This window comes from Pagrus pagrus (genome assembly GCF_965226575.1).
Source record: "Pagrus pagrus genome assembly, chromosome: 10".
Taxonomy (NCBI): domain Eukaryota; kingdom Metazoa; phylum Chordata; class Actinopteri; order Spariformes; family Sparidae; genus Pagrus; species Pagrus pagrus.
This window is the reverse complement of record NC_140194.1, coordinates 370,959-393,458: the sequence shown is the minus strand read 5'-3', so window position 1 is coordinate 393,458 and position 22,500 is coordinate 370,959. Positions and strand designations below refer to the sequence as shown.

At 46.1% G+C, this 22,500-nt stretch overlaps 2 protein-coding genes across 5 annotated transcripts in view; one reads left to right on the top strand and one right to left on the bottom strand.

Annotated features, from left to right (window-relative positions):
- LOC311264171 (transcription initiation factor TFIID subunit 4-like) overlaps positions 1–21,604 on the top strand; it is a 34,496-nt gene extending 12,892 nt beyond the window's left edge. For 2 of the 3 annotated variants that reach the window (XM_084364800.1, XM_084364799.1), the window contains exons 14-15: positions 3,316–3,438; positions 18,697–21,601. In XM_084364800.1, the coding sequence (XP_084220926.1) occupies positions 3,316–3,438; positions 18,697–18,858 (285 nt within the window). In that variant the 3' untranslated portion in view covers positions 18,859–21,601. Of the gene's footprint in view, positions 1–3,315; positions 3,439–18,696 lie in introns of all 3 variants that reach the window. The other variant, XR_014623438.1, reaches the window with a different exon arrangement.
- A 636-nt stretch (positions 21,605–22,240) lies between these two features.
- LOC311264175 (BTB/POZ domain-containing protein kctd15-like) overlaps positions 22,241–22,500 on the bottom strand; it is an 11,693-nt gene continuing 11,433 nt past the window's right edge. For both annotated transcript variants that reach the window (XM_084364806.1, XM_084364805.1), the window contains exon 5: positions 22,241–22,500. This exon is cut by the window's right edge and continues 229 nt beyond it. The gene's annotated coding sequence lies outside the window, so the exon portion shown is untranslated.

Genomic DNA, 22,500 nt, shown 5'->3' with positions numbered 1-22,500 from the left:
CTCATCTTTGTATTCCATATTTTTAAGTCATGGACTTTTAAACCGTCAAAAAGTTTTCCAAAGGCCAGAAAAGCATTTTCCATGGTGACGTCACAGCTGTGTGCGTGCACTCCCAAGCTCGGCCGTGCTGTGTCCCGGGAGCGAGGATGCCTGTTGGCTGAATGACAGCTCTGAACAGGCTAAACGTGGTCGGAAAAGTGAATTAAACGACTCCAGGGTGAGTCTTTTTCGAGACAGAGTTGTGATACAAGTTTGATATTTTAATGTCATGCATTTTTAAATGCAGTTCTAAAGGTATTTTGGCGTTAAATCACCCGCTTAATGACCACATGTTCACTTACTGCCAGTGCCACTGCTGTGGAAAAGTCTAAAAGTTATTTACCATGCATGTGATAGTGTCGGTGATGTGTGTCACCAGGGTCTGATGACTGTTTAATATCCTTTTCATCCTGTCATAACGACCTTTTATTACGGTTTGAACCGTCTCAGTCTGACGGCCTGGAGTCATGCAGTCTGCAGCAGAGCTGATGATGATGATGCAAGTATAAACTACAACGCAATAAATAATAAAGATGAATAAAATAGAAACATATAAGATAAAATTAATTAAGAAATGCACATTTTACTTATGTAATGTCAAAGCATTCTCTATTTAAAGAAAGTAAGAAACAACAGTCAACATGCAGTCACATGTTATACTCTCACTTGGCTCTTACTAACTGTTTTTCTCAGTTTTGCAGACTGTGATCACAAATTAAACCATTTTTACTTGGGACAGATTTGTTTGAGCCTTGGAAATATTTTACAATTATTTTTTTATACATATATGCACAATCAACTTAATGCACATGAATAATGGCACTTGCACTTCGGTAGATATCTGCACTTTACTGGATTCACACACAACATTGTTTACACATCACAACAGCTCCGCCTGAAAGGGAGAGTCAGGATCCTGAATAGAGGAGACTGGACATGCTGTATCACTTTGTTAGTGTTTGGTGGAACATGTGCCATCATTACTGTGTCTCACATGTGTAGGATATAGTGCCATCAGTGTGTGATGTAGTTGAGTCACTGTGTTCAGTATGAAACACTAAAGACAGTCGCTCTGGCCACAGGCTCAGCTCTCTCGTCTCTGTGGCACCGTGAGTCCGCGACACAAACGCGCCCCGCAACATGTAATCTGTTGTTTATGACAGATCGGACTACACAAATACACACAACACAACATGTATATGATAATCCATCGATTGACTTCGCTGAAACAAATGCATACGACCGGGAGGAGGGTTAGGAAAACAGCGGAGAACAATGTTTTATCCTTACTTAGAAAAAATAAAACAACACAAATTAACCACGTGTAGTCTATAACCATGACTCTGAGAACATCATCGGTTGATGTGCCTATAAATCATCATTTGATTGTGTAGATCTGTCGTTACCGCTCAAACTCATCCACAAGCACTCATGAGTTGTCCAGAACGCAATTTGCTCGTTCTCATTGCCCCAGGGCATGATGGGAGGCCCCAGGGCATGATGGGAGGCCCCAGAGCATCATGGAGGGTGACTCAACTGCGCATGCTCTATGGGCCCCATAACGCGGAAGTAAACCCGTAAGTCAGAAACTTTTTCGGCGTACGCGCCAGGCGAGCAACTCCGTTGAAATCAACGGCGGCCATTTTCCGGTCCGGTATCCACTAATAATACATCCATGGGCTGCAGGGGAGGATGTTATGTGAGAGCAGCCTGAAGACGTCTCACTCTGCTGATAATTCAGTGTTCTATAACCTCCAGGATCAAATCACACTAACCGATCAGGTCGCCAGGACACGGACACAAACTGGACCAGTGAAAATATTCTGCTGTTACATTAACTTTTCATGGTGATTCTGATGGTCTACATTAATTTTTTATTGGTGATGAGGAGAAGAAAAGGACAGAATCTAACAATCATCTCCAGTATTGATTCATCTGCTGATCAGTTCTTCATTAAATCAATCGACCATTTGGTCAGAAGATAGAAAAAACATTTGAAAGTCTTTTGTTTTTTATATAGAAAAATACAATAAATGATTATTGTAATTATTAAATTATTATTCCAACATCCAAAAGGTTTCAGGTTGTTTTCTGACTAACTGATGTATCGATGAATCGTTGAAGTGATAGTGAGGAACCGGACCTCGTTGGTTCTGTCAGTCGACAGGAGAATAGCTCACTGCTTCAGAGCGGAAACACCTCACTGATGTTTTATAAAGTGTGAAGCTGATTGTTTTCCTCCTCATATTTAGTTTTCTGTTTACATTATTAATAAAAAAGAGACTTTGTGATCAATCACAGAACTTAATCTGATGTTAATCTTTACATTTTACCATCACAAGTTTGTTCAAGACGATTTTTATATCTTTAGTTTAGAAGCAGACGTGTCGTCCACTCACTTCATTTAAACAGCAGATTATTAAAGGAGCCTGACAACTTTTTCAGAATGAAATATTTTATTTGTCAGGATGCTGAATTATTTCACACTTTGTCTCATCTGTTAGTGATGAACTAAACTGGATTACTGATAATTAATATAAATGGCGTCTTTTCATTTCCTGTTTTAATTTGACGGTCCGTCACTTCGTCTTCTTCTCAGTCTGAACTCAGAAACTGTTTCAGATTCACTGTGATGTCACTTCCTGATGACATCATCATCTCTGATGTCCATCCAGAATAATCTGCCATAAATCCACTCAGAAATCAGAGAGCAGAGATTCTGCAGAACTCCCGAGTCTTTCAGTGTTCTTCAGTATCAAAGTAATCTATTACATCCATGAGTACAGTGCAAACAGGAGCTAACAGCTCATTCAGCTCACAGATAAATAGAAAACACCTGACGTCATGGAAACAGAGTAAATAAACAGGACATTATACTTCCTGTTTACATCTCCCAGAGTATCCTGGGAATTGTAGTTCTACAAATTGGAGCAACATTAGCCCACACACAGAAGTGAGACATGAGGGTTGTTTTGATGTGACTGAGGCTCAGAACATGGTTGATTCTGCAGGGTTCTCAACATGGCACCACATGTGAGGTAAACGGGTCAGGTTACCTCCAGAGTCTGATGAGAATAATATGTTTCTCAAATAAATACAGCTCCTTTATTTGTTCCTGCTGCTGTTCATTGTTAAAAGTGTTGCACAGTTTTATTAATGACAACATTAAAACACGAGCAGACGGCACCGACCCGTCTCATGTGGATTCATCTTTCAAAGATAAAGTAAAGTTATCTACAGTTTTCTAATGTTTTGTCGCTGTGGTTTCCTCCTCAGATGCAGCAGCAGGAGTTGGCTCAGATGCGACAACGAGACGCCAACCTCACGGCCCTCGCCGCCATCGGGCCACGCAAGAAACGCAAGCTCGACTCACCAGGGGGCGCCACAGCTGGCACAGAGGTAAGAGATCAGAGACGCATCTTATAGACACAGTAGCTGTTGGAAATCGCCCCCATCACGGATGTAGTGCACTATATAGTGTGTTCGCCATTTTGTAGTGTTGTTCGAATTCTCCGTGGCTGATTTCATCCACTGTGTAGTGGACGACAAAATACCCACAATGCACCGCAAAATTGAGTGAACAAGCGATGTACACTACATTGTGCTCCCGTATCCCACAATGCAATGCTGTCGTGGTTTGTCAGAGGAGAAGAAGAACACAACTTTTTTTCATAAGAAAGTAGCCGATAGCTCATGAGCTAAATAGCTACTGACCACTAACGTTAATTCGCACGCGCTTGGTATGTTACAGCTTGTGCACAACCCCGAGCATTTACAGCTCATGACGAGGACACAAAACAGGAGCTGACAAAACAAAACTCACCACTATTGATATTTCAACAGTTTATTGACCAAGAAACACAACCGCCATGAAGAATCACATCTTTATACCGTCAGGTTTGTTTACATGATGCTCGCCGCGCCCACTCACGTCACATGAGTATCTGGCGCGTCTGCTGACGTAACCACGTTCAGAAAATTACCCGTGTAGTGTCCGAAGTCTCCTCCCGTCGTACCCTACATCGTGTTCATGATGTAGTGCACTATATCATATTCACGATGTAGGGGAGAGGGAGTGAGTGAATGAGTGGATGATTTCGAACACGGCTAGTGTCAGTGGGCCGTGGTGTCTCCTGCTGTTACTCCATCAGTGTCCAGAGGCCCGTCTGTCAGAGTGGAGTTAAATGTCTCCGACACATAAGAACAGAATCATACGGGTCAGTTTATTCTCTCTCACAACATGAAGACATGTTTTCTGTCTGAAAAACCTTCAAAATCTCAGACTGAAAAACACGTTTCTCTACAAAACGTTTTATTTCTGAGTCGACATCTAAACTAATCAGCTGTTAGATCAGGTGACCACCAGGCGTCTCCCATCATGCACTGGGTCTTACAGTTGGTGGAGAGCAGCCGTCTCAGTCTGATGTGATGACAGCGCAGGTCCACATGCTTTTTGCTGCAACACCGCTGATCGGTTCTGTGCAGGACGGGCTGATCTGCTGAACTGGCTGAGTTATCTATGTCTGAATCAGTTTTGGACATCAACCAGAATTTAACCTGCCGGCTCCACAGCGCTCTTTATTACTATTAATATAATATTATAAACTTTGTGTTTATATAAGAAGATAAATGTGTGTGTGTGTGTGTGTGTGTGTGTGTGTGTGTGTGTGTGTGTGTGTGTGTGTGTGTGTGTGTGTGTGTGTGTGTGTGCGCGCGCGCTACATGAAGACATACACTCTCTCATGACCTTTTCCCACAACACACGCGCGCGCACTCTAATCCAGGCAGTGACTGTGAACACAGTTGAGTGAAGGGGGTCAGTGTCTGCCTGGAGGTTTGTTGTGGGTTGTTGTGACTCTCCCCCTCCCCTCCCCTCCCCCTCCCCCTCCCTCCCCTCAGGGCAGCCATAGATTTGAGCTCTGCAGAAATGAGCTTGGGGGGCGAGGTGTGTGTGGGGGGGTCATGGCCTGGGGGGAGGCGCCTGCCTCGTGCTCACCCCGCCCTCACCCACATGCTCTTTCTCTCTCCACACATCCAGCCTGAGGGTCCCCCACCCCCCCAGCTGTCCCAGACAAAGGCAGCAGAGTGATGGGTGTGGGGGAGGGGGGAGGGGGGAGGGGGTCGCCCTGCGGAGAAATTCAACATTTCTGGGGGGGATTAAGCCTCTGATGGGGCAATGAACTCTGGGAAATGTGAGCTATGTAGCTGGATGTGAGGCTGCATTAGTCATGTGTTCATCTCTCTGTGTGTAGATCTGACTCTGGGTCAGATTTTAAAGTCAGTCCTCTGATCTCGTAGAAGAATGTTGGTTTGTAGCGTCTCTGGTCGCCGTGCTGAGAGGAGACACAGATCAACGGGGGGACAGACTCTGACACAACACCAGAGCGTCTCCATCAGTGAACGTCCCTCTGTTCACTCCTGTATCTATCACTCTCCTCTTCACCTTCACTCCTCCATCAGCAGCTTGTTGTTCCTCTGTTACCTGTGGAGAGTGAGCGAGGAGAACGATGCAACTTCCTGTTTTCATTCATCTTCATGTTCCTGATTCAAATCCAGCCTGGTGTCAGACTGAACATCACGATGACTCTGAGCTTCATAGAGAACCAGTCTGTACCTGGATGATGTCATTTACTACACATTTACTGCAGAACAAGTTAAAGTCAAATGTGTCTGCTGACAGTTCACACCTGATTGTTTTGGGGGCAGCTGACACTCATCAGATTTTAACATCATTTCCAGCAGAAACTCTTAAAAATATCCTGACTGGATGTTTGTGGTGTGAATGAACTGAGTGGTTGATGGAGACAAACAGCAGGTGGAGCTGATTCTCCAGTTGGTGCTGTTAAACCACAGAATAAGAAGAGGACACGATGAATGATGGAAACATGATGAAACCAGACATTTCTGTTAGTTGACTGTATTAATGTGATGAAGGTCACAGCCTCCTCATCATCCCTCCACACACAGTGAACCACTGGAAGTGATGAGTCACGTTTAAGTCACATGTTTCATGAACAGAATCATTTATTGTGCTTCTGGTTTTATCCACAGAACAACTTTTTCTTCCAGCACAAATGGTTTTGTGTTGTGAGCCTCGCTGGCTGCCTGTTCTGTCTGATCCGCCCTCAGGCAGCTGCAGTCCGCCCTTTAGCTCCAGACTGCAGGCCTGATCAGGCTTCAGATAGGCCCGTCCTCCCCCACCCTGTCCCAGCGCCCCGGGGCTGCAGCCTGTTATGAACACACGCGAGCAACGCAGGAGCTTTGTGATGCTCTCTGAAAAAAACACAGATAACCTGCTTTACCTTTTCACCTGCTGAGGTCAACAGAGACGTGCAGAGTCTCTGCAGGTCTCACTGAGACACATTCAGGACTGTTTGAGACCACAGTCAGTAGCCCCTTCTAGTTAGAACATGCGCCACATTTGCAGCCAGGTAAAGGCTACAATCTGCCGCCTTGTCTATGTGAAACGGAGGTGTAATATTCCTCCTTTGCAAAAAAGCCGCCACTGGGGGAGGCGTAAACATGTGACGTGACGTGAAGCAGGAATTTGGGCGCGAACAGTGACGAGTGATTTGGTTATTGACGATTCTCTCGGTTGTGATGGTTAGCATCTCCCGGAGCTCAGCGGCTTTCCAGTTGCTCATCTTGACGTCCGTGGATGAAGAGATGAACTGACTGCTGCGATCAGCTGTTTTTAAAACTCCCGGCTGCAGGTCGCAAAACGGCGCACGTCATCGACACCTCTGCCCATGTCACGCAATTGCCGGCACATCAACGCCTTGTTCTTCATCTCCTCGTTAAAAGTATAGTTGGTAATCCTGTTCAGAAACACTTTTTGTTATACTGAGTGAAATGGTCCTTCCATCCTGAGAGTAGTCCATGCATGATGTGTTCAGAAAAAGGAACAAAATAAATCAGACCTCTGTGGCAGCTGCAGGCCTGTAAAGACTCTGACCAACCCCTGCTTGTCGGTCCGACATGAAAGAACCAATCAGATGCCTTCGTGTCTCGTCCTGCGCGCACCCCCCTCTGTCCCCCCCTCCTCCCTGCCGGAAATATTCAGCACACTGCATATGAAGTTAGCAGGAGAGCCACACTCCAGGTCAGAAGGTGGCGCTAATGCACACCTAAAAGTTGTTTGCCAACTGCCATAAAACAACAGAAGAAGAAGAAAAAGAAAACAGTGGCAGAGAAAATGCAGCTACAGTAGCACTTCCAGAAGTGATGCAGAGGCTGCTGTCTTTCTGTTGGACAGGTAATTATTTGTGTTGCTTCGGGGGGATTTGTTATTTTCATGAAATATGTAACGTTAGCCAACTTAGCTACTCTTGTAGCTTGTATTAGCCCAATGCTAACGGTTCTCTCTCTCTGTCTCTCTCTCCTGTCAAATTCAAAGGGGCTTTATTGGCATGAAAGTTTCAACAATTTTGCCAAAGCATCAAAACACAATATACAGTCAAGTAAAAGATTACAGAATAAATAATACATATATAATTAATAATAATAATAGGAATAATAATAATAGTAATAATAATAATAGTAATAATAATACAAATGAATGAATAAAGAAAAGAAGGGAAAAAAGTTTGTGTGTGTGTGTGTGTGTGTGTGTGTGTGTGTGTGTGTGTCAGTGTGCAGGTAAGTGGAGGAGATCATGTCAGGTGTTGGCAGCTTCTCTTCTTCTGTGGCAGCACTAACGTCTCTTGCTGCGTCTGCAGCAGTGGCTCTTTTCTCTCCCAGCAGATGTTGTATTTGTTCTGTGTCTGAGAGTTTGTGTAACTTTGTGGTTGTGTGTGTGATGTTGTTGTAGAGTTGTGTTCTGATGTCTGTGTGTGTCACAGTGCAGCAGGAAGTGCTGCTCTGTCTCCACCTGTCTGTGTGGACCGAGCCGACACAGCCGCTCCTCTCTGGGCAGCCACGTCTGTCTGTGCCGGCCGCTCTCCAGGGCCCGGCTGTGGCTGCTGAGTCTGTACGTAGTCAACGTTCTCCTCAGTCTCGGGTCGGTACCAGAGCTCAGGTGTTCTGCCATGGAGTATTGTCTGTTTAGAGCCAGATAGCATTGTTTGCTTTGGGGTTTGGTTGTTGATGTCCAATAGTCGATGTAATTGTCTTTTTCTTTTCTATAACTTGGTGGGGCCGGATCGTGTGAGGGCGGTCTTGGTGCCCGGTGCTGTTGGAGCTGAGCCTCTGGACCAGCTGGCTGAGGGGACTCCTGTCTTTGCTCTCCTCTTGGCATTGTAGGGCTTTGTAGTGGTAGGAGCCGGGCTCGCTGGCTTTGAGGTGTTGATCGAGTTTTAAAGCTCTTTTTTGGATCCAACAGGGGAAACTGGCCTAATTCAGCTCTGCACCCGTTGTTGGGGCTGTTCCTGTGGACTCTGATGCTTCTGCAGATCTCTGTGTGCCGGCTGTCCATTGGGTGTTTGTCCCATTTTTCAAGGTCTTGGTTCATGAGAGGGCCCCACACTTCACTACCATACAACATAACTGGTTCGATTATGGACTGAAATATGTTGATCCAGATGTTGACAGGTGTGTCCATGTTTGAGGATTTTTTATTGTCCAGAAAGCTCTTCTGTCCTTGTCTCGCAGGTCTTTAATGGCCAGGTTGAAGTTTCCCGTGGATGTGATGTTTAGTCCTAAATATGTGTAGCTGTGTGTGGTCTGTGTCCGTAGAGTCCAGGTGGAACCGGTGTTGATTTTTCTGGCTCTTAGGTCGTTTCTGGAAGACCATGACCTTTGTCTTCTCCAGGTTGACGGTCAGGGCCCAGGTCTGACAGAACTTCTGCAGGTGGTCTAGTTGCTTTTGTAGAGCCTCTTTGATGGAGCGAGCAGTATGAGGTCATCTGCAAATAGTAAGCGTTTGACTTCTCTGTCAGAGAGGCTGAGACCAGGGATATCGGACTCTTCCAGGGATTTGGCCAGTTCATGGATGTAGATGTTGAACAGGGTGGGGCTCAGACTGCAGTCCTGCTTCACGCCTCTACTTTGGGCGAAGAAGTCTGTTTCCATGGTTCCAATTTTTACAGCACATTTATTATTTATGTACATTGTTTTGATGATGTCGTAGATTTTTCCTCCAATACCTTTTTCTAATAATTTCAGAAACAGACCATGATGTCAAATTGAGTCGAATGCTTTCTTGAAGTCTACAAAACAAGAGAAGATTGTTTTTGTTCTGGTGGACGTGTTTCTGGACGAGGGTGTGGAGGGTGTAGATGTGGTGCTGGTTCTGTGTTCTGGTGTAAAACCAGTCTGACTCTTGCTCAGGACATTGTGCTCACTGAGGAAGTTTTGCAGTCGGCTGTTCAGGATGCTGCAGAATAACTTCCCCAGGTTGCTGCTGACACAGACGCCTCTGTAGTCGTCTGGCTCGTATTTGTTTCCACTTTTAAAGATCGGAGTGACGATCCCTCGGCTCCAGGTGTCAGGAAAATGTCCAATGTTCAAATTCAGATGAAATAATTTCAATATGGCAGTTTTGATTTTATGGCTGCTAAACTGAAGCATTTCATTCAAGATGCCATCAGGCCGCTTGCCTTCCCTGGCTGCAGGGCCTGGATCTCAGCCAGCAGCTCCCCTTCACTGGTTTAAAGTCTAAAGGATTCTGGTCGTCTTTAACGATTGATTCAAGGGTTTCTAGTTTGTTGATCAGATTATTTTGGGCCGAATCCAGTGTGGTTGCACTGTATAGATTTTTAAAGTGGTTTTTCCATATTTCCCCATTTTGAATAGCCAATTCTTCCTTGTGTGATTTGTTGAATGAATGCCATTTTTTTCAAAAGTTATTTGAGTCAATGGACTCTTCAGTTTCTTTAAGTTGGTGCTGTTCATGCTGCTCCTTTTTAGCTCTCAGTGTTTTCCTGTATGATTTCAGTGTTTCCCAGCACTGGAGGCGGAGCTCATGATTGTCAGGCTGTCGGTGTTTTTCATTGGATAGTTTCCTGAGTGTTTTTCTCAGACACCTGCAGTCAGAGTCAAGCCACTTTTCATTGGTTGAGTTTGAACTGTGACGCTGAGATTTTTTCAGATTGGATATAGATGCTGTGCTGTCAAATATGTGGTTAATGTCCCGAACAGCCTGGTTCAGGCCGTCACTACTGTGGGGATATGAGGTGGTGATAAAATGGTCTAACTGGTATTGGATTGTTGGATGACCGATTGCTTTCTGGTAGTCATCCTTGCTATTACTAGTCCATCTATAGGGTTGTTTGGAGCGGTTGAGTTTGCTGGGCTCTGCTACGTGGGGGTCAGTTGGTGTCTTCCTAATGTACAGGGTGATTTTGCTGTGATCAGATAAAGGTGTCAGGGGGCTGACGGTGAATGCTCTTAGACAGAGGGGCTCTAGGTCTGTAACACTATAGTCCACTGTGCTGTTGCTGTAAGGGAAATTCTCCTTGTTGAGGTTGAGAGTTGATACTTCTCTGAAGAACTTCAGAATCAGTATCATGAATCTGATCTCTTTAATACATGCTGCATGGAGAGAAGACCCAAAGTGTTCTCTCCGGTCTTCCAAAAGTTTCTGCCTTAAATACAGTGGTTGCATACTTTATGACAGTCATGAATTACTTCTTCCCAAAACAATGACCCCCTGGTGTTGGGTTTGATCATGTCTTTCCCAGGGCAGTGACCATTTGCTGTTTTATTGAAATGTAAATGTCATCTTATCATCATGTAAACACCTCAGGCAGAGAGAATTGCCCTTCACGTGACTTTATGACCCTTACACCTATGGAGGATTATCCTCTCCTCCTCTCACATCCTGATATGGTCTTTACAGTACATTGATTTCTGAATGGAAAACTGTTTAATTTCTCACATTGCCAAGAGGAGAGCTGTGTGTAGAGACTGAAGGAGTCCCCTCGAAGCCGGCCGCTGACGATGTACAGACCCAGCGTGCGACACAACTGCAGCAGCTGATTCCCATTTCTGTTGACGGTTTTGTCAAAGTTGTTCCTGTGCCGGTGTGAAGGAGAGGGCATGTTGATCTGGCCCGGTATATGTTTGTCTCCCTGTGCATTAATCAGATCTGGTTCTGTGCCTGTTCTGGCGTTAAGGTCACCACAGATCAGCACGTTTCCTGTGTTTGGTAGTAGCTGATTTCATCTTCAAGAATGGAGAAGCTGTTTTCGTTGTAATAAGGACTCTGATGGGGGGATATAGGCTGCACACATGAACATGTCTTGTCTGTGGAGACCACCTCTTTTTTTATTTTGAGCCAAATTGAAAAATCTCCTTTTTTGAGTAACTGTATTGGGTGTGTGAGGTTCGTCTTGTACCAGATCAACATCCCTCCTGAATCTTTGCCTTGGTTTCCATTTTTCAGTTTGGTAGATGGGAAAATGACTTCTCTATAACCTGAAGGACAGCCAGTGGGCATGTCTCCTCTATTCCAAGTCTCCTGCAAGACAATGATGTCTGAACTTTCTACGTCTCTATTAAAGTCTGGGGTCCAGCTCTTAAGGCCAAAAGCAGAGGACCTCAGACCCTGGATGTTCCAACATGAAATAACAAACGATTTAGATTTCAGTTTAAAACTCAAAATGTAGCATTCAGTGTTAAAATGTGGGTAACGGGGGCGGGACTAGATAAGCTTTTGCTTCTCCCGCTTTCCCTTTCGGTCATGTGTATTGTATGATTTAAACTAAGATGATGTGTGATGATGATTGATCTACCTGACATGCCCGAAATAAACAAATAAATAAATAAATAAAAATGAGATAAACTCCCAATGCTAGTGTCAATGAAGAGATCAGTTTTAGAACATGTTAGATGTTTGGGCCTAACAATAATATAACCCTTTAAAATGAATGAAGAAATAAATAATTAAATAAATAAGTAAATAATAAATAAATAAATAAATAAACACTCTAGGGTTGTCTTACTGAGTTTGACCTATCAGGTGGGAGCAGAGCAGGCTGAGCATGTGTTGGATGTCTCTCAGCTGGGTGGGGTTGGCGGTTGGAAGGGTAAGGGGGGGTCTGCTGCTCCTCACCACCTGAGCGTAGCTCAGTGGGCCGGGGCGTGGCTCCTGGTGATGGTGCTGGGGTGAAGCTCTTGGGGGCAGGAGGGGCTCTGGTCTGGTATGAGGGGGTTCGTAGTTGTCCTGGTGGGGTCGTCGTGTAGGGGGATGAAGATAGTCAGGTCTCTGTGGGGGTGGTCTGGATGGTGTGGATGGTCTAGATGGTCTGGATGGCAGTCTGGGGGTGCTGCAGGTCGACCTGCTCCTTCTTTGGGGGGTGGACTGGTCTCGGTTGAGAGCGACGTCCTTCAGTGTCCGGGCGAAGATGGGGACGGTGTTTTTAAGTAGATGGACGTAGTCATAAAGGCAGCTGATGTCCAGGTTGGGGTGTTGGGCCAGGTGGACATTGGGCCTCAGGACGCAGTCTCTGGAGATGCTGCTGTTGATCCTGTGGATGGTGTCTGGGTGGAAGTCTTTCCTGGGCAGCAGGGTTGATATAACCACTCTACTGTTTGGGAAGGTGCTGGAGGCTTTTTCTATCACTCCTTTGAGTGACTCCGACACTCTCTCCTGCTGAGTCTTCAGCTCGTTGGAGCCGGTGTGGATGATGATGTGACTCGGAGAACCCAGACGCTCCTCTGACAGCAGCTCCATGGCATGTTGGCTGGTTGGGCACCAGAGTTTGGCCACTTTGTGGTTGGGGAAAAGTTTCTTTTCATTTAAGAACTTTCCATTGGAGTCGATGAGGATGACGATGTCTGGCTGCTGTGTCGGTCTGGATGGACGAGGGGTGGAGTCATCCAGTGGGCTGGAGGGGGTTCTGGGTGTGGTGTTGGTCTGTGGACTGGAGGGGAGCTGCTGGGTGGGTGGAGCCTCTCTGTCCTGGTGTCTCTGGGTGGGTGGAGCCTCTCTGTCTTGATGTCTCTGGGTGGGTGGAGCCTCTCTGTCTTGATGTCTCTGGGTGGGTGGAGCCTCTCTGTCCTGGTGTCTCTGGGTGGGTGGGGCCTCTCTGTCTTGGTGTCTCTGGGTGGGTGGGGCCTCTCTTTCTTGGTGTCTCTGGGTGGGTGGGGCCTCTCTGTCCTGGTGTCTCTGGGTGGGTGGAGCCTCTCTGTCTTGATGTCTCTGGGTGGGTGGAGCCTCTCTGTCTTGATGTCTCTGGGTGGGTGGAGCCTCTCTGTCTTGATGTCTCTGGGTGGGGTTCCCAGGGTCCTGGTTGTGGTCTGGGTGTGAGACCTGCTGTCCTGTCAGGTCTGGGGTGACTCTGTCTGTCTCCTGGAGCTTCTGTGACAGAGGCCAGCTCTCTCCTGTGGCTCTCTCTCCTCTCTCAGCTCCTTCACCTCCTCTGTCAGGGCGCTCAGCGCTGCCAGGTGGTTCTCCTGGTGCTGCTGCAGCTCTCTGATCTCAGTCCTCATGGTGCTCAGTTCTGTCTTGTTCTGCTCCCTGTCCTGCCTCGGTCTGCTCAGTTCTGTGCCGAGGCTGCAGGTCTCCTCCTGGTTCGGCTGATGGTTGATCAGCCCTCTCGGCTGGACCAGCTCACTGAACTTCACCTTCATGTCAGTGATGATGGAGGTCAGCTGGGGGTCCTGGGCCTGTTCAGAGCTGGGGGGCTCACTCTTCTGGTCAGCAGGAGGGCAGGTGGAGGTGGTGTCTGTGTCTGGCAGGGTGTGGGTGTCATCAGGCGGGGGGCTCTTCTCCTGCCGGGCTCTTTCCTTTAAAAGGGGAAAGTCCAGTTCAAACTGCCTGAGGTTTCCCTGCACCATGACAGTCCCATTCTTGTATACTGTATGTTGACTGAAGTCATGGGGGAGTCTGGGTCTTCTGCTTCTCTGACCTTCAGTTTGCAGCCATTACAGATGCCCTCTTTCTTCACAGAGGGGTAGTGGGTCCTTATAGCAGAGTGCCATGCCAGTGGCTGCTCTGTGAAGAAGATCAGGTTGCTGACGTCTCCATTCTTGTAGGAGTCGGAGAAGAGTGTCTCTGGTCTGTCCTTCAATACTTTCTGTTTGTGTGCCTTCCTGGCACTTTCATTTTTGAGCTCTTGTGTGTAGAAGAGAGGAACAGCTTCTATCTGAGCTGTGTCTGAGGCTGCAGGGCTCTGCTGCTGCATGGCTGCTGGTCCAACTCCTTAGTAACCGTTGCTAAGGGTTACGGTCTTGTTATGTTGTTGGCTAGCTGTTAGCTTTAGCTGAAACTAACTTAAATTAGTTTGTAGGTAGTTTCTTTGTTTTTACAAGCCTCGTGCAGGTTGTATTGTCTCTGGTGTTCTCACTCACTTCCTTCTCTGGCTGTGTTCCTCGTCTTGCTCGTTGTTGTGTTTGTTGTCTTCAGGACCGTTTGGCTAACTGTCAGTTTGTCAGTTGGTTGAACTTTCCGGCTGGACTCCTCAGTTCAGATGGATTTCTCCAAGTTTTCTTTGTTTTCTTTTCTGTTGTTCTTCTTTCAGGGAGGTAATTCCTCTAAAGTGTTTCCTCTTCAAAATTTGACACAAAATTTAAAGTTTATCTCATCTTAAAACACAAAAAAGAGATAATTTACAGGAGCTCATGTTGCTGCTGCTGATGCTGCAGAACTCTCTGTCTCTCTCTGTCCTCTCTCTCTCTCTGTCCTCTCTCTGTCTCTCTCTGTCCTCTCTCTCTCTCTCTCTCTCTCTCTGTCTCTCTCTGTCCTCTCTGTCTCTCAGTCTCTTTCCTCTCTCTGTCCTCTCTCTCTCTCTCTCTCTGTCTCTGTCTCTTTCCTCTCTCTGTCCTCTCTCTCTCTCTCTCTCTCTTTCCTCTCTCTGTTCTCTCTCTCTCTCTGTCTCTCTCTGTCCACTCTCTGTCCTCTCTCTCTCTCTCTCTCTTTCCTCTCTCTGTCCTCTCTCTCTCTCTCTCTCTTTCCTCTCTCTGTTCTCTCTCTCTCTCTCTCTGTCCTCTCCTGCCGTGTCTTCTCGTCCCCGGAGTCATAGTCCTGGTCAGAGCTGCTGTAAATCACCTCTGTACTGTGTCCTCTGTCTTCACACTGCCTCCGTCTCTCTCAGAGGCCGAGTTCAGTCCCAGTCTGCTGCTGAGCCTCGTGCCCGCGGTGCCATCAGGTCCAGGTCCAGGCAGCTAACAGGACCACTTAGCTCCACGGCTAACTGAGCTACTTCCTAACAGCAGCTAGTAGCCACAGTAAAGAGTGCAGTGAGCAGCAGTTAGTGGTTATGCTGCCCCCTGTAGTTCTGGAGTTACCTTCCAATTCTGTCCGTTTCTTCACTAATACATTAGTTTTATATAATATATTATTGTATATTATATAATATATTATATTATTATATTATGTATTATTTTATATTTACGTTATTCAGCCTCCAAAACATTGTTTTGATTCGTAATGATGTTTAAGTCAGTAAAGTGTGTGTGTGTGTGTGTGTGTGTGTGTGTGTGTGTGCGTGTGCGTGCGTGCGCGTGCGCGTGCGTGCGCCTGCAGGCTGTATGGCTTCATAATGCTCTGATTCTGTTCCTGTGTGGACCTGGAGCTTCATTCCTATCCTGTGCTGTCAGCTCTGCCTGCAGGCTGCTGCTGTTCTGTGCTCAGTTATCTATACAGCCTGTGTTGAGCAGCTCAGCTCTACATTCACTGCATGTACACGCTGATAACATAGACACACACACACACACGCAAACACACAGTGAAAGAAAGAGCAGATCAGTGACTGGACTCACCTTTCTCAGGTAGAGCTGCAACTGATGATTATTTTCATCCTCACTTAATCAGCCAGCTGTTTCCCAGATCTGACAGTTCTGCAGCTCTGCAGCTCTACAGCTCTGCAGCTCTACAGCTCTGCAGCTCTGCAGCTCTGCAGCTCTACAGCTCTGCAGCTCTACAGCTCTACAGCTCTGCAGCTCTACAGCTCTGCAGCTCTACAGCTCTGCAGCTCTGCAGTTCTACAGCTCTACAGCTCTACAGCTCTGACAGCTCTGACAGTTCTGACAGTTCTGACAGCTCTGCAGCTCTGCAGCTCTGCAGCTCTGCAGTTCTGCAGCTCTGCAGCTCTGCAGCTCTACAGCTCTGCAGCTCTGCAGCTCTGCAGCTCTACAGCTCTGCAGCTCTACAGCTCTGACAGCTCTGCAGCTCTACAGCTCTGCAGCTCTACAGCTCTGACAGTTCTACACCTCTGACAGCTCTACAGCTCTAATCTGTCCAGAGTGAATCCTCTTCACGAACTAATCAATAAAGGATCTCTAAAGAAGAAAATAAACCAACATGCCCGACGCTGTCAGAGTTTCCTCTGGTGCCAGTCAGCTGATCGTCTTCATCACACAGGCTAAGCTAGCTGCAGGCTAACATTAAGCTAGCTGTATTTTCTCTTCAGTCACGTACTAGAAGGTGCAGTAGGGACAAAATCACCTACTCGTAGATCGTCAATCTGATTTTGATGATCGAAAGATAATTTGGATTGATCTTTGATTAAGAATCCAGATCATGTCCCTCCTCCTAGTGTTGGACCAACCAAAAGGTGTCTAAGTGTTAAACTGTCATGTATTAAAATAGTTATGTCATATGTTAAATAATTGTTATCAGATCCAGATGATCTCCTATCGATCAGAAGACGTTCAGCTCCTGAAATAATCCAAATGTAAAAGTGGTGACTTTGGTCTTCAGAGTCTCATGTTGTCTCATCCTTCAGGCTCCGCTCGGACAAAATAGAAGCTTGCTTGTTTCTACAACAGTTTGCTCTTCATCACGTGAAAACCAGCAGAAAGTGGTTTATTTCATTTTCACCTCTGAACTTTATTCATTACTATTTTTTCTGAACTGGTCCTAGTGATCAGAGACTCTGCCAGCAGCAGAGACCATGTCTCACCTCAGGGTTACCTCAGTAAACTGCACATTCACACGTCTTCTTTCTCAAACACTGCTTAATTTCAGAAGCTTTGGCCCGTCGAGTTCGCCTCAGGACGTTTCAGCAGCCTGGGAAAAGACGCTCCGAGTCGCTGCTGCTGCTGTGAACTGAGTGACTGTTTGTGTAATGTACAGTGTTGGGAAAGAGGGCCTGTCGGAGCAACATCTCTGACAGAGCACAGCAGTGTATGAGGAGTAGCTGCAGGGGCCGGGTGTTACCTGGCCTCAGGCTGCAGACACACCTGAGACGTGAAGGTGTGGTGATCCTCCTGCAGGTCTGGACTCAATCAGTGATTAAACTAGTGTGGGAGATGCACTTTATGCTATTACTGATGATTCAGGAGCCTCAGCAGCTCCAGTTCTCAAAGCTTTTATGACTAAGTGCCAATTTAAGGAAACTGAGTTTGATTGATGGCCGCACAGGAAAACACATGAACTTTTCTCAGGATTTGGTTTCATGAAGGAATTTAACGTTAAATTCATGCAGATGAGACAGATCACCTGATCTGCCTCCTCAGGTCCATTGAGATAAGGCCTCATTATGTGGCAAAAAAAGTTGAAACAGGGTTGAAAACAAAATGAGTTTGTCACTCCCTCATTTATACAGTTATTTATATACATACTGGATGTAAAGAAAAACGTGGTGGAGACAGGTCTGTGTAAAGATGTGGTGGAGACAGGTCTGTGTAAAGATGTGGTGGAGACAGGTCTGTGTAAAGACGTGGTGGAGACAGGTCTGTGTAAAAACGTGGTGGAGACAGGTCTGTGTAAAGATGTGGTGGAGACAGGTCTGTGTAAAGATGTGGTGGAGACAGGTCTGTGTAAAGATGTGGTGGAGACCGGTCTCTGTAAAGATGTGGTGGAGACCGGTCTCTGTAAAGATGTGGTGGAGACAGGTCTGTGTAAAAACGTGGTGGAGACAGGTCTGTGTAAAGATGTGGTGGAGACAGGTCTCTGTAAAGATGTGGTGGAGACAGGTCTGTGTAAAGATGTGGTGGAGACAGGTCTGTGTAAAGATGTGGTGGAGACAGGTCTGTGTAAAGATGTGGTGGAGACAGGTCTGTGTAAAGATGTGGTGGAGACAGGTCTGTGTAAAGATGTGGTGGAGACAGGTCTGTGTAAAGATGTGGTGGAGACAGGTCTCCAGCCTGAGTCTTATGTGTCCCTCATCCCATCAGTAAATGAAGAATGACAGTATCTCAGAGTTGAACGTGACGTTTTGATCTAATCACAAAGAAAAACAGTGTAAGAAACTGGAACCAGTAAATTCTTGATATTTTTGCTTTAAAAGCGACTCAAACGATTAATAAAAGATCAAAATGGTTCCTGACGATGACTAATGGTCTCAATAAAGTCTGAACTTCAGCTGAAGGATTCTCAGAACCTGCTTTGGACTCAGTGTGTGTGGTGTGTGGCGGTCCTTGCTTGCATGACACACACACACCCCATTAGCCTACTACAGCGTGTTAGAATGTGTGCATCGTGACTACCATTATTTACATGTTCGAAATAAAATAAATAATAATAATTATTATTATGTATTTATAACAAGACACTGCCACACTGTCTAATTCCACTGTTTATATTTCTACATATTATGTATATATTCTATTTCTTACCTTTTCATTATATTGTTTATTTTTTACTATTATTATTGCTTATTGTTATATTGAACTGTCCTTTGGCTGCTGTGACGCACACATTCATTCATAAGCTCTTGGTCTGATTCAGTATTTCAGTCTTTGTTCAGTGGTTCTGTCTCGTGCTGAATCCTCTTTAAAAGGCTGACCCCCCCACTCGGACCCAGTCTAACGCTCCTCTGTCTCCTCCCTCAGGTGGCTTCAGGCTCGGGTGCAGCCTCCTCCTCAGGCTCCTCCTCCCGCCAGCAGCTCCGTCAGCGGATCACACGAGTTAACCTCAGGGACTTCATCTTCTGTCTGGAGCAGGACCGCTCCACAGCTCGCTCTCTAATGCTCTACAAGGCGCTGCTGAAATAAGGAGTCCCTCCAGGAGGAGCACTTGGCCCACTGCAGATCACAAACTGGATTACACTTCAACCTCCTCCTCCAACCCTCATGTCCCCAAACATGTCTCCTGGTGATGGTTCATGTCGGCCTGAGTTCGTTCTTCAGTCCCTGCAGCAGCTTTTAACCTTCAGCCTGTCTTCTGGACTCACCTGAACCTCCAGTTTTACATCTTCTCCTTGTCTCAGTTTTAGCTCATCCAGGTGTCTAGTTTTGTCCTGCACATTAAGGTTCAGTCCATGTTTGTTAAAATCAAACTGCCCCAGTTTAAGTCCAGGTCACATCAGGACGTGGGACAGTGAAATGAATCTGAGTCTCTCTGCTCAGAGACGACTGTAGCTCCTCAGCTAACGGCTAACTTCACACTTCATTCATCATTTGATTTTCATTCTGCCTGTTAGCTCCTCAGCTTAGCTCGGTCAGTGACAGGACAGTTAGCTGTGTTAGCATGATGTCCTCCTGCAGCTGATAGTCTGACAGACAGTGACTCACAGCGGAGACGCTGCGATAGCTTCCTCCATGTCTGGCTCTCCGTCCAATCAGAGTTCAGCTCTGTCAGGACAGCTTGTTATTGGTCACAAATGCAATTTCACACTTTCCCTCCAGATTTACTTTGAGCTCACTGATGGTTGCAGCTAATTAGTTTATTTATCCTGGTGTGACCTCAGCAGTCATCAGGAGGAAAATCAACAGAACAAGCAGAGATTTTGTCTTTTTTATTCCACTCATTCTTCTTCCTATTCAGAACCTGGGGCTTACATTACCCAGAATGCAACTGGACCTCCACGCTAAAGGTTTAAAACACATGTTAAAGAACACCTGGAAACATGGTGAGGTGTGAAGCAGCTGGAGGTCAACCTTAATGAACAGATGAATGAATAATGTGCAGGTGTGAAACTAGACTCTGTGGGAGACTCCATGTTTTCCAGCTGGTCCTGCTGCTGCTGACAGGATTATCACGAGCTGTTGACTCCAGCGCCGTACCTGAACAGGTGCCTTTGAGTCTCATCCGTCTGGACGTCCTTGTGTCAGTGTTTCAGTCCGGAGCCTCTCAGCCACCACTCAGGACGCCGGGCTCACGGCCTCTTCAGTTTTTAAAGTCGTCTGGTCTCAGATCTGTGAGGTACAGTCACACATTCAACCATCACTTTTACATTTGAAGTCGTCGTCCTCTGTGAGAATCATGATCTGAGGATGTTAGTGAGCATCGTGTTGTCAAAAGGACGTGCACCGCGAGAACTGTGAAGCTTCGATGGTCGAATGAACGGGGACGAAACAGATGGTAGATCATTTTAGTGTGTGTGTGTGTGTGTGTGTGTGTGTGTGTGTGTGTGAGAGAGAGAGAGAGAGATAATGATGCTGATGACAGCCGACAGACTTTAAAGTTTTAAGGAATAATTCAACATGCCAGTGAATCTTTTCTCTCTGATTGTTTCCACTCTCAGCCTCTGACATCTCAGCTGGTTAGCTTAGCTTAGCATAAAGACTGGAAACAGAGGGAAACTGCTAGCTTTGCTCTGTCCAAAGGGAAGAAGATCCACCTGCTTTAAAACTCTCTGATCAACATGTTAATGTGGTTTGTTTCATCAGGACACAAACTGAAATGTTAAAACTACGATTAGTGTTTTTACTGTGAAGACTTTGATTATTAAAATGGTTCGTAACCACAGTACCCGCAGTAACCACAGGTGAATGAGAGCTGCTGCGATGTGGACGTTGTTCAAAGGTTTATAAGATAAAGTCGTTCAGATTGTCTGTCGAGTCCAGTGAGATTCATCTGGCTCATACACAACAAGTCTCTATCTTCCAAGTTTACTTCCTGGTTCTGTGACCCATACACAGTAGTGTTTCCCCCACTGGCCCCTCCCACATGTTCCTGATGGTCCATAGACTTTACATCGTGATGATGTCACAGATTTTTAAATCACTTTTGTCAGCTTGAGGAAAGTTTCCTATGAATATAAAACCTCCATGGATCAAAAATAAATCGTAGAAAGAGTTGAAACTTTCTAGCAGAGCTCTGTTGTCACTGCAGTACCGCGAGTGGCCACCGGCTGAGCGCTGCCGCTGTATCCAGGTCGTTAAAACGAAGCCAGCTGTTTCCCCGTCTCGTCTTCATGCTGAGCTTAAAGGAACAGTTCACACAGTAATCAGTCATTTTACTGTCAAGCTCCAGAACTGTGTTGTGAACTATAAAATCTCATCATGGAGGGAGGAGTGAACTGTTCCTAGCTGTTTCCAGTCCTTATGCTAAGCTAAGCTAACAGAAGCGTCATGTTTTGTGTACAGATATGAGGGAGAGTCAGTGTGAAGAGGAGGAGTCACTGCGTGTTGAGCTGCTCCTTTCAGATAAACACTTCAGTTTCAGTTCTTCATCACAGGGAGCTGGTTCTCCTCCAGTTAACTCACTCAGGCTAACAAACAGTAAGCTTCACACATTCCTGCAGTTTCCTCCTCCTCCTCTTCTTCATCTTCCTCCTCCTCCTCCTCCTCCTCCTCTTCCCCCCCTCCTGCTCCTCCTCCTCCTCCCCTCCTGCTCCTCCTCCTCCTCCTCTTCTTCATCTTCCTCCTCCTCCTCTCCCCCCCCCTCCTGCTCCTCCTCCTCCTCTTCTTCCTCCTCCTCCTCCTCTTCTTCCTCTCCCTCCCCCCCTCCTGCTCCTCCTCCTCCTCTTCTTCCTCTCCCTCCCCCCCTCCTGCTCCTCCTCCTCTTCTTCCTCCTCCTCTTCTTCCTCCTCCTCCTCTCCCTCCCTCCCCCTCCTCCTCCTCCTCCTCTTCCTCCTGCTCCTCCCTCCCTCCTTCCTCCTCCTCCTCCCCCCTCCTGCTCCTCCTCCCTCCCGCTCCCCCTCCCGCTCCTCCTGCTCCTCCCGGCTGACGTGTGATGGACTCGTAGCTCAGCCTTTAGCTCAGTTCAGTCTGAGTCGTACTGTTAACATGAATTTGTCAGAGTAGATGAAAATGCAGTTTTGCTTCCTGGTTTGCTGTTGAAAGTTTTTAAGATGATTTTTGGAAAGGTTGTGTACATTGAAGGTTTTTAACGCTTTAAATGTCTTTTTTTCCCTCATATTGGGCATTTGGTTTGTATAGTATATAGCTCTACCTGCTAACTGAAGCTGTGGTGTATGTACTGTATATTCAGTCAGAGTCTGGGTCGTCAGAGCGCCTGGATCAACTATCATCTGTTGGAAGGACACAATTTTTGCGACTATTTATATTTCCTACATTCTGTATTCAATCCTGACGCATTTCAGGCAATGCAATTTTACAGTTGTTTGTACCTTTGCAAAAAAAATGAAATAAAGAAATTGATAAAGAAGAAAGTTTGAGTTCATCTGGATTTAAAAATCAGGACAGCAGAGACGTTTCCCTCGTTTTATCTGTACAAATGAAAAATAGTGACAAAGAAGGCTAACAAGTACATTTAAATATACATTTTCAAAATGGCAGTTTTATCAAAATAATTAAATTAAGCACCCCGTGGCTTCCTAACACATTATATCAAACATGTTCTCATTACAAATGTTATTTACACGTCAGTTTGAATCGTCGTCATCAAACTGAAAAACGTTGCATCCAAACTGGAGTCTGCAGATGTTTCCTGTCAAGTTTTCAGGTGAC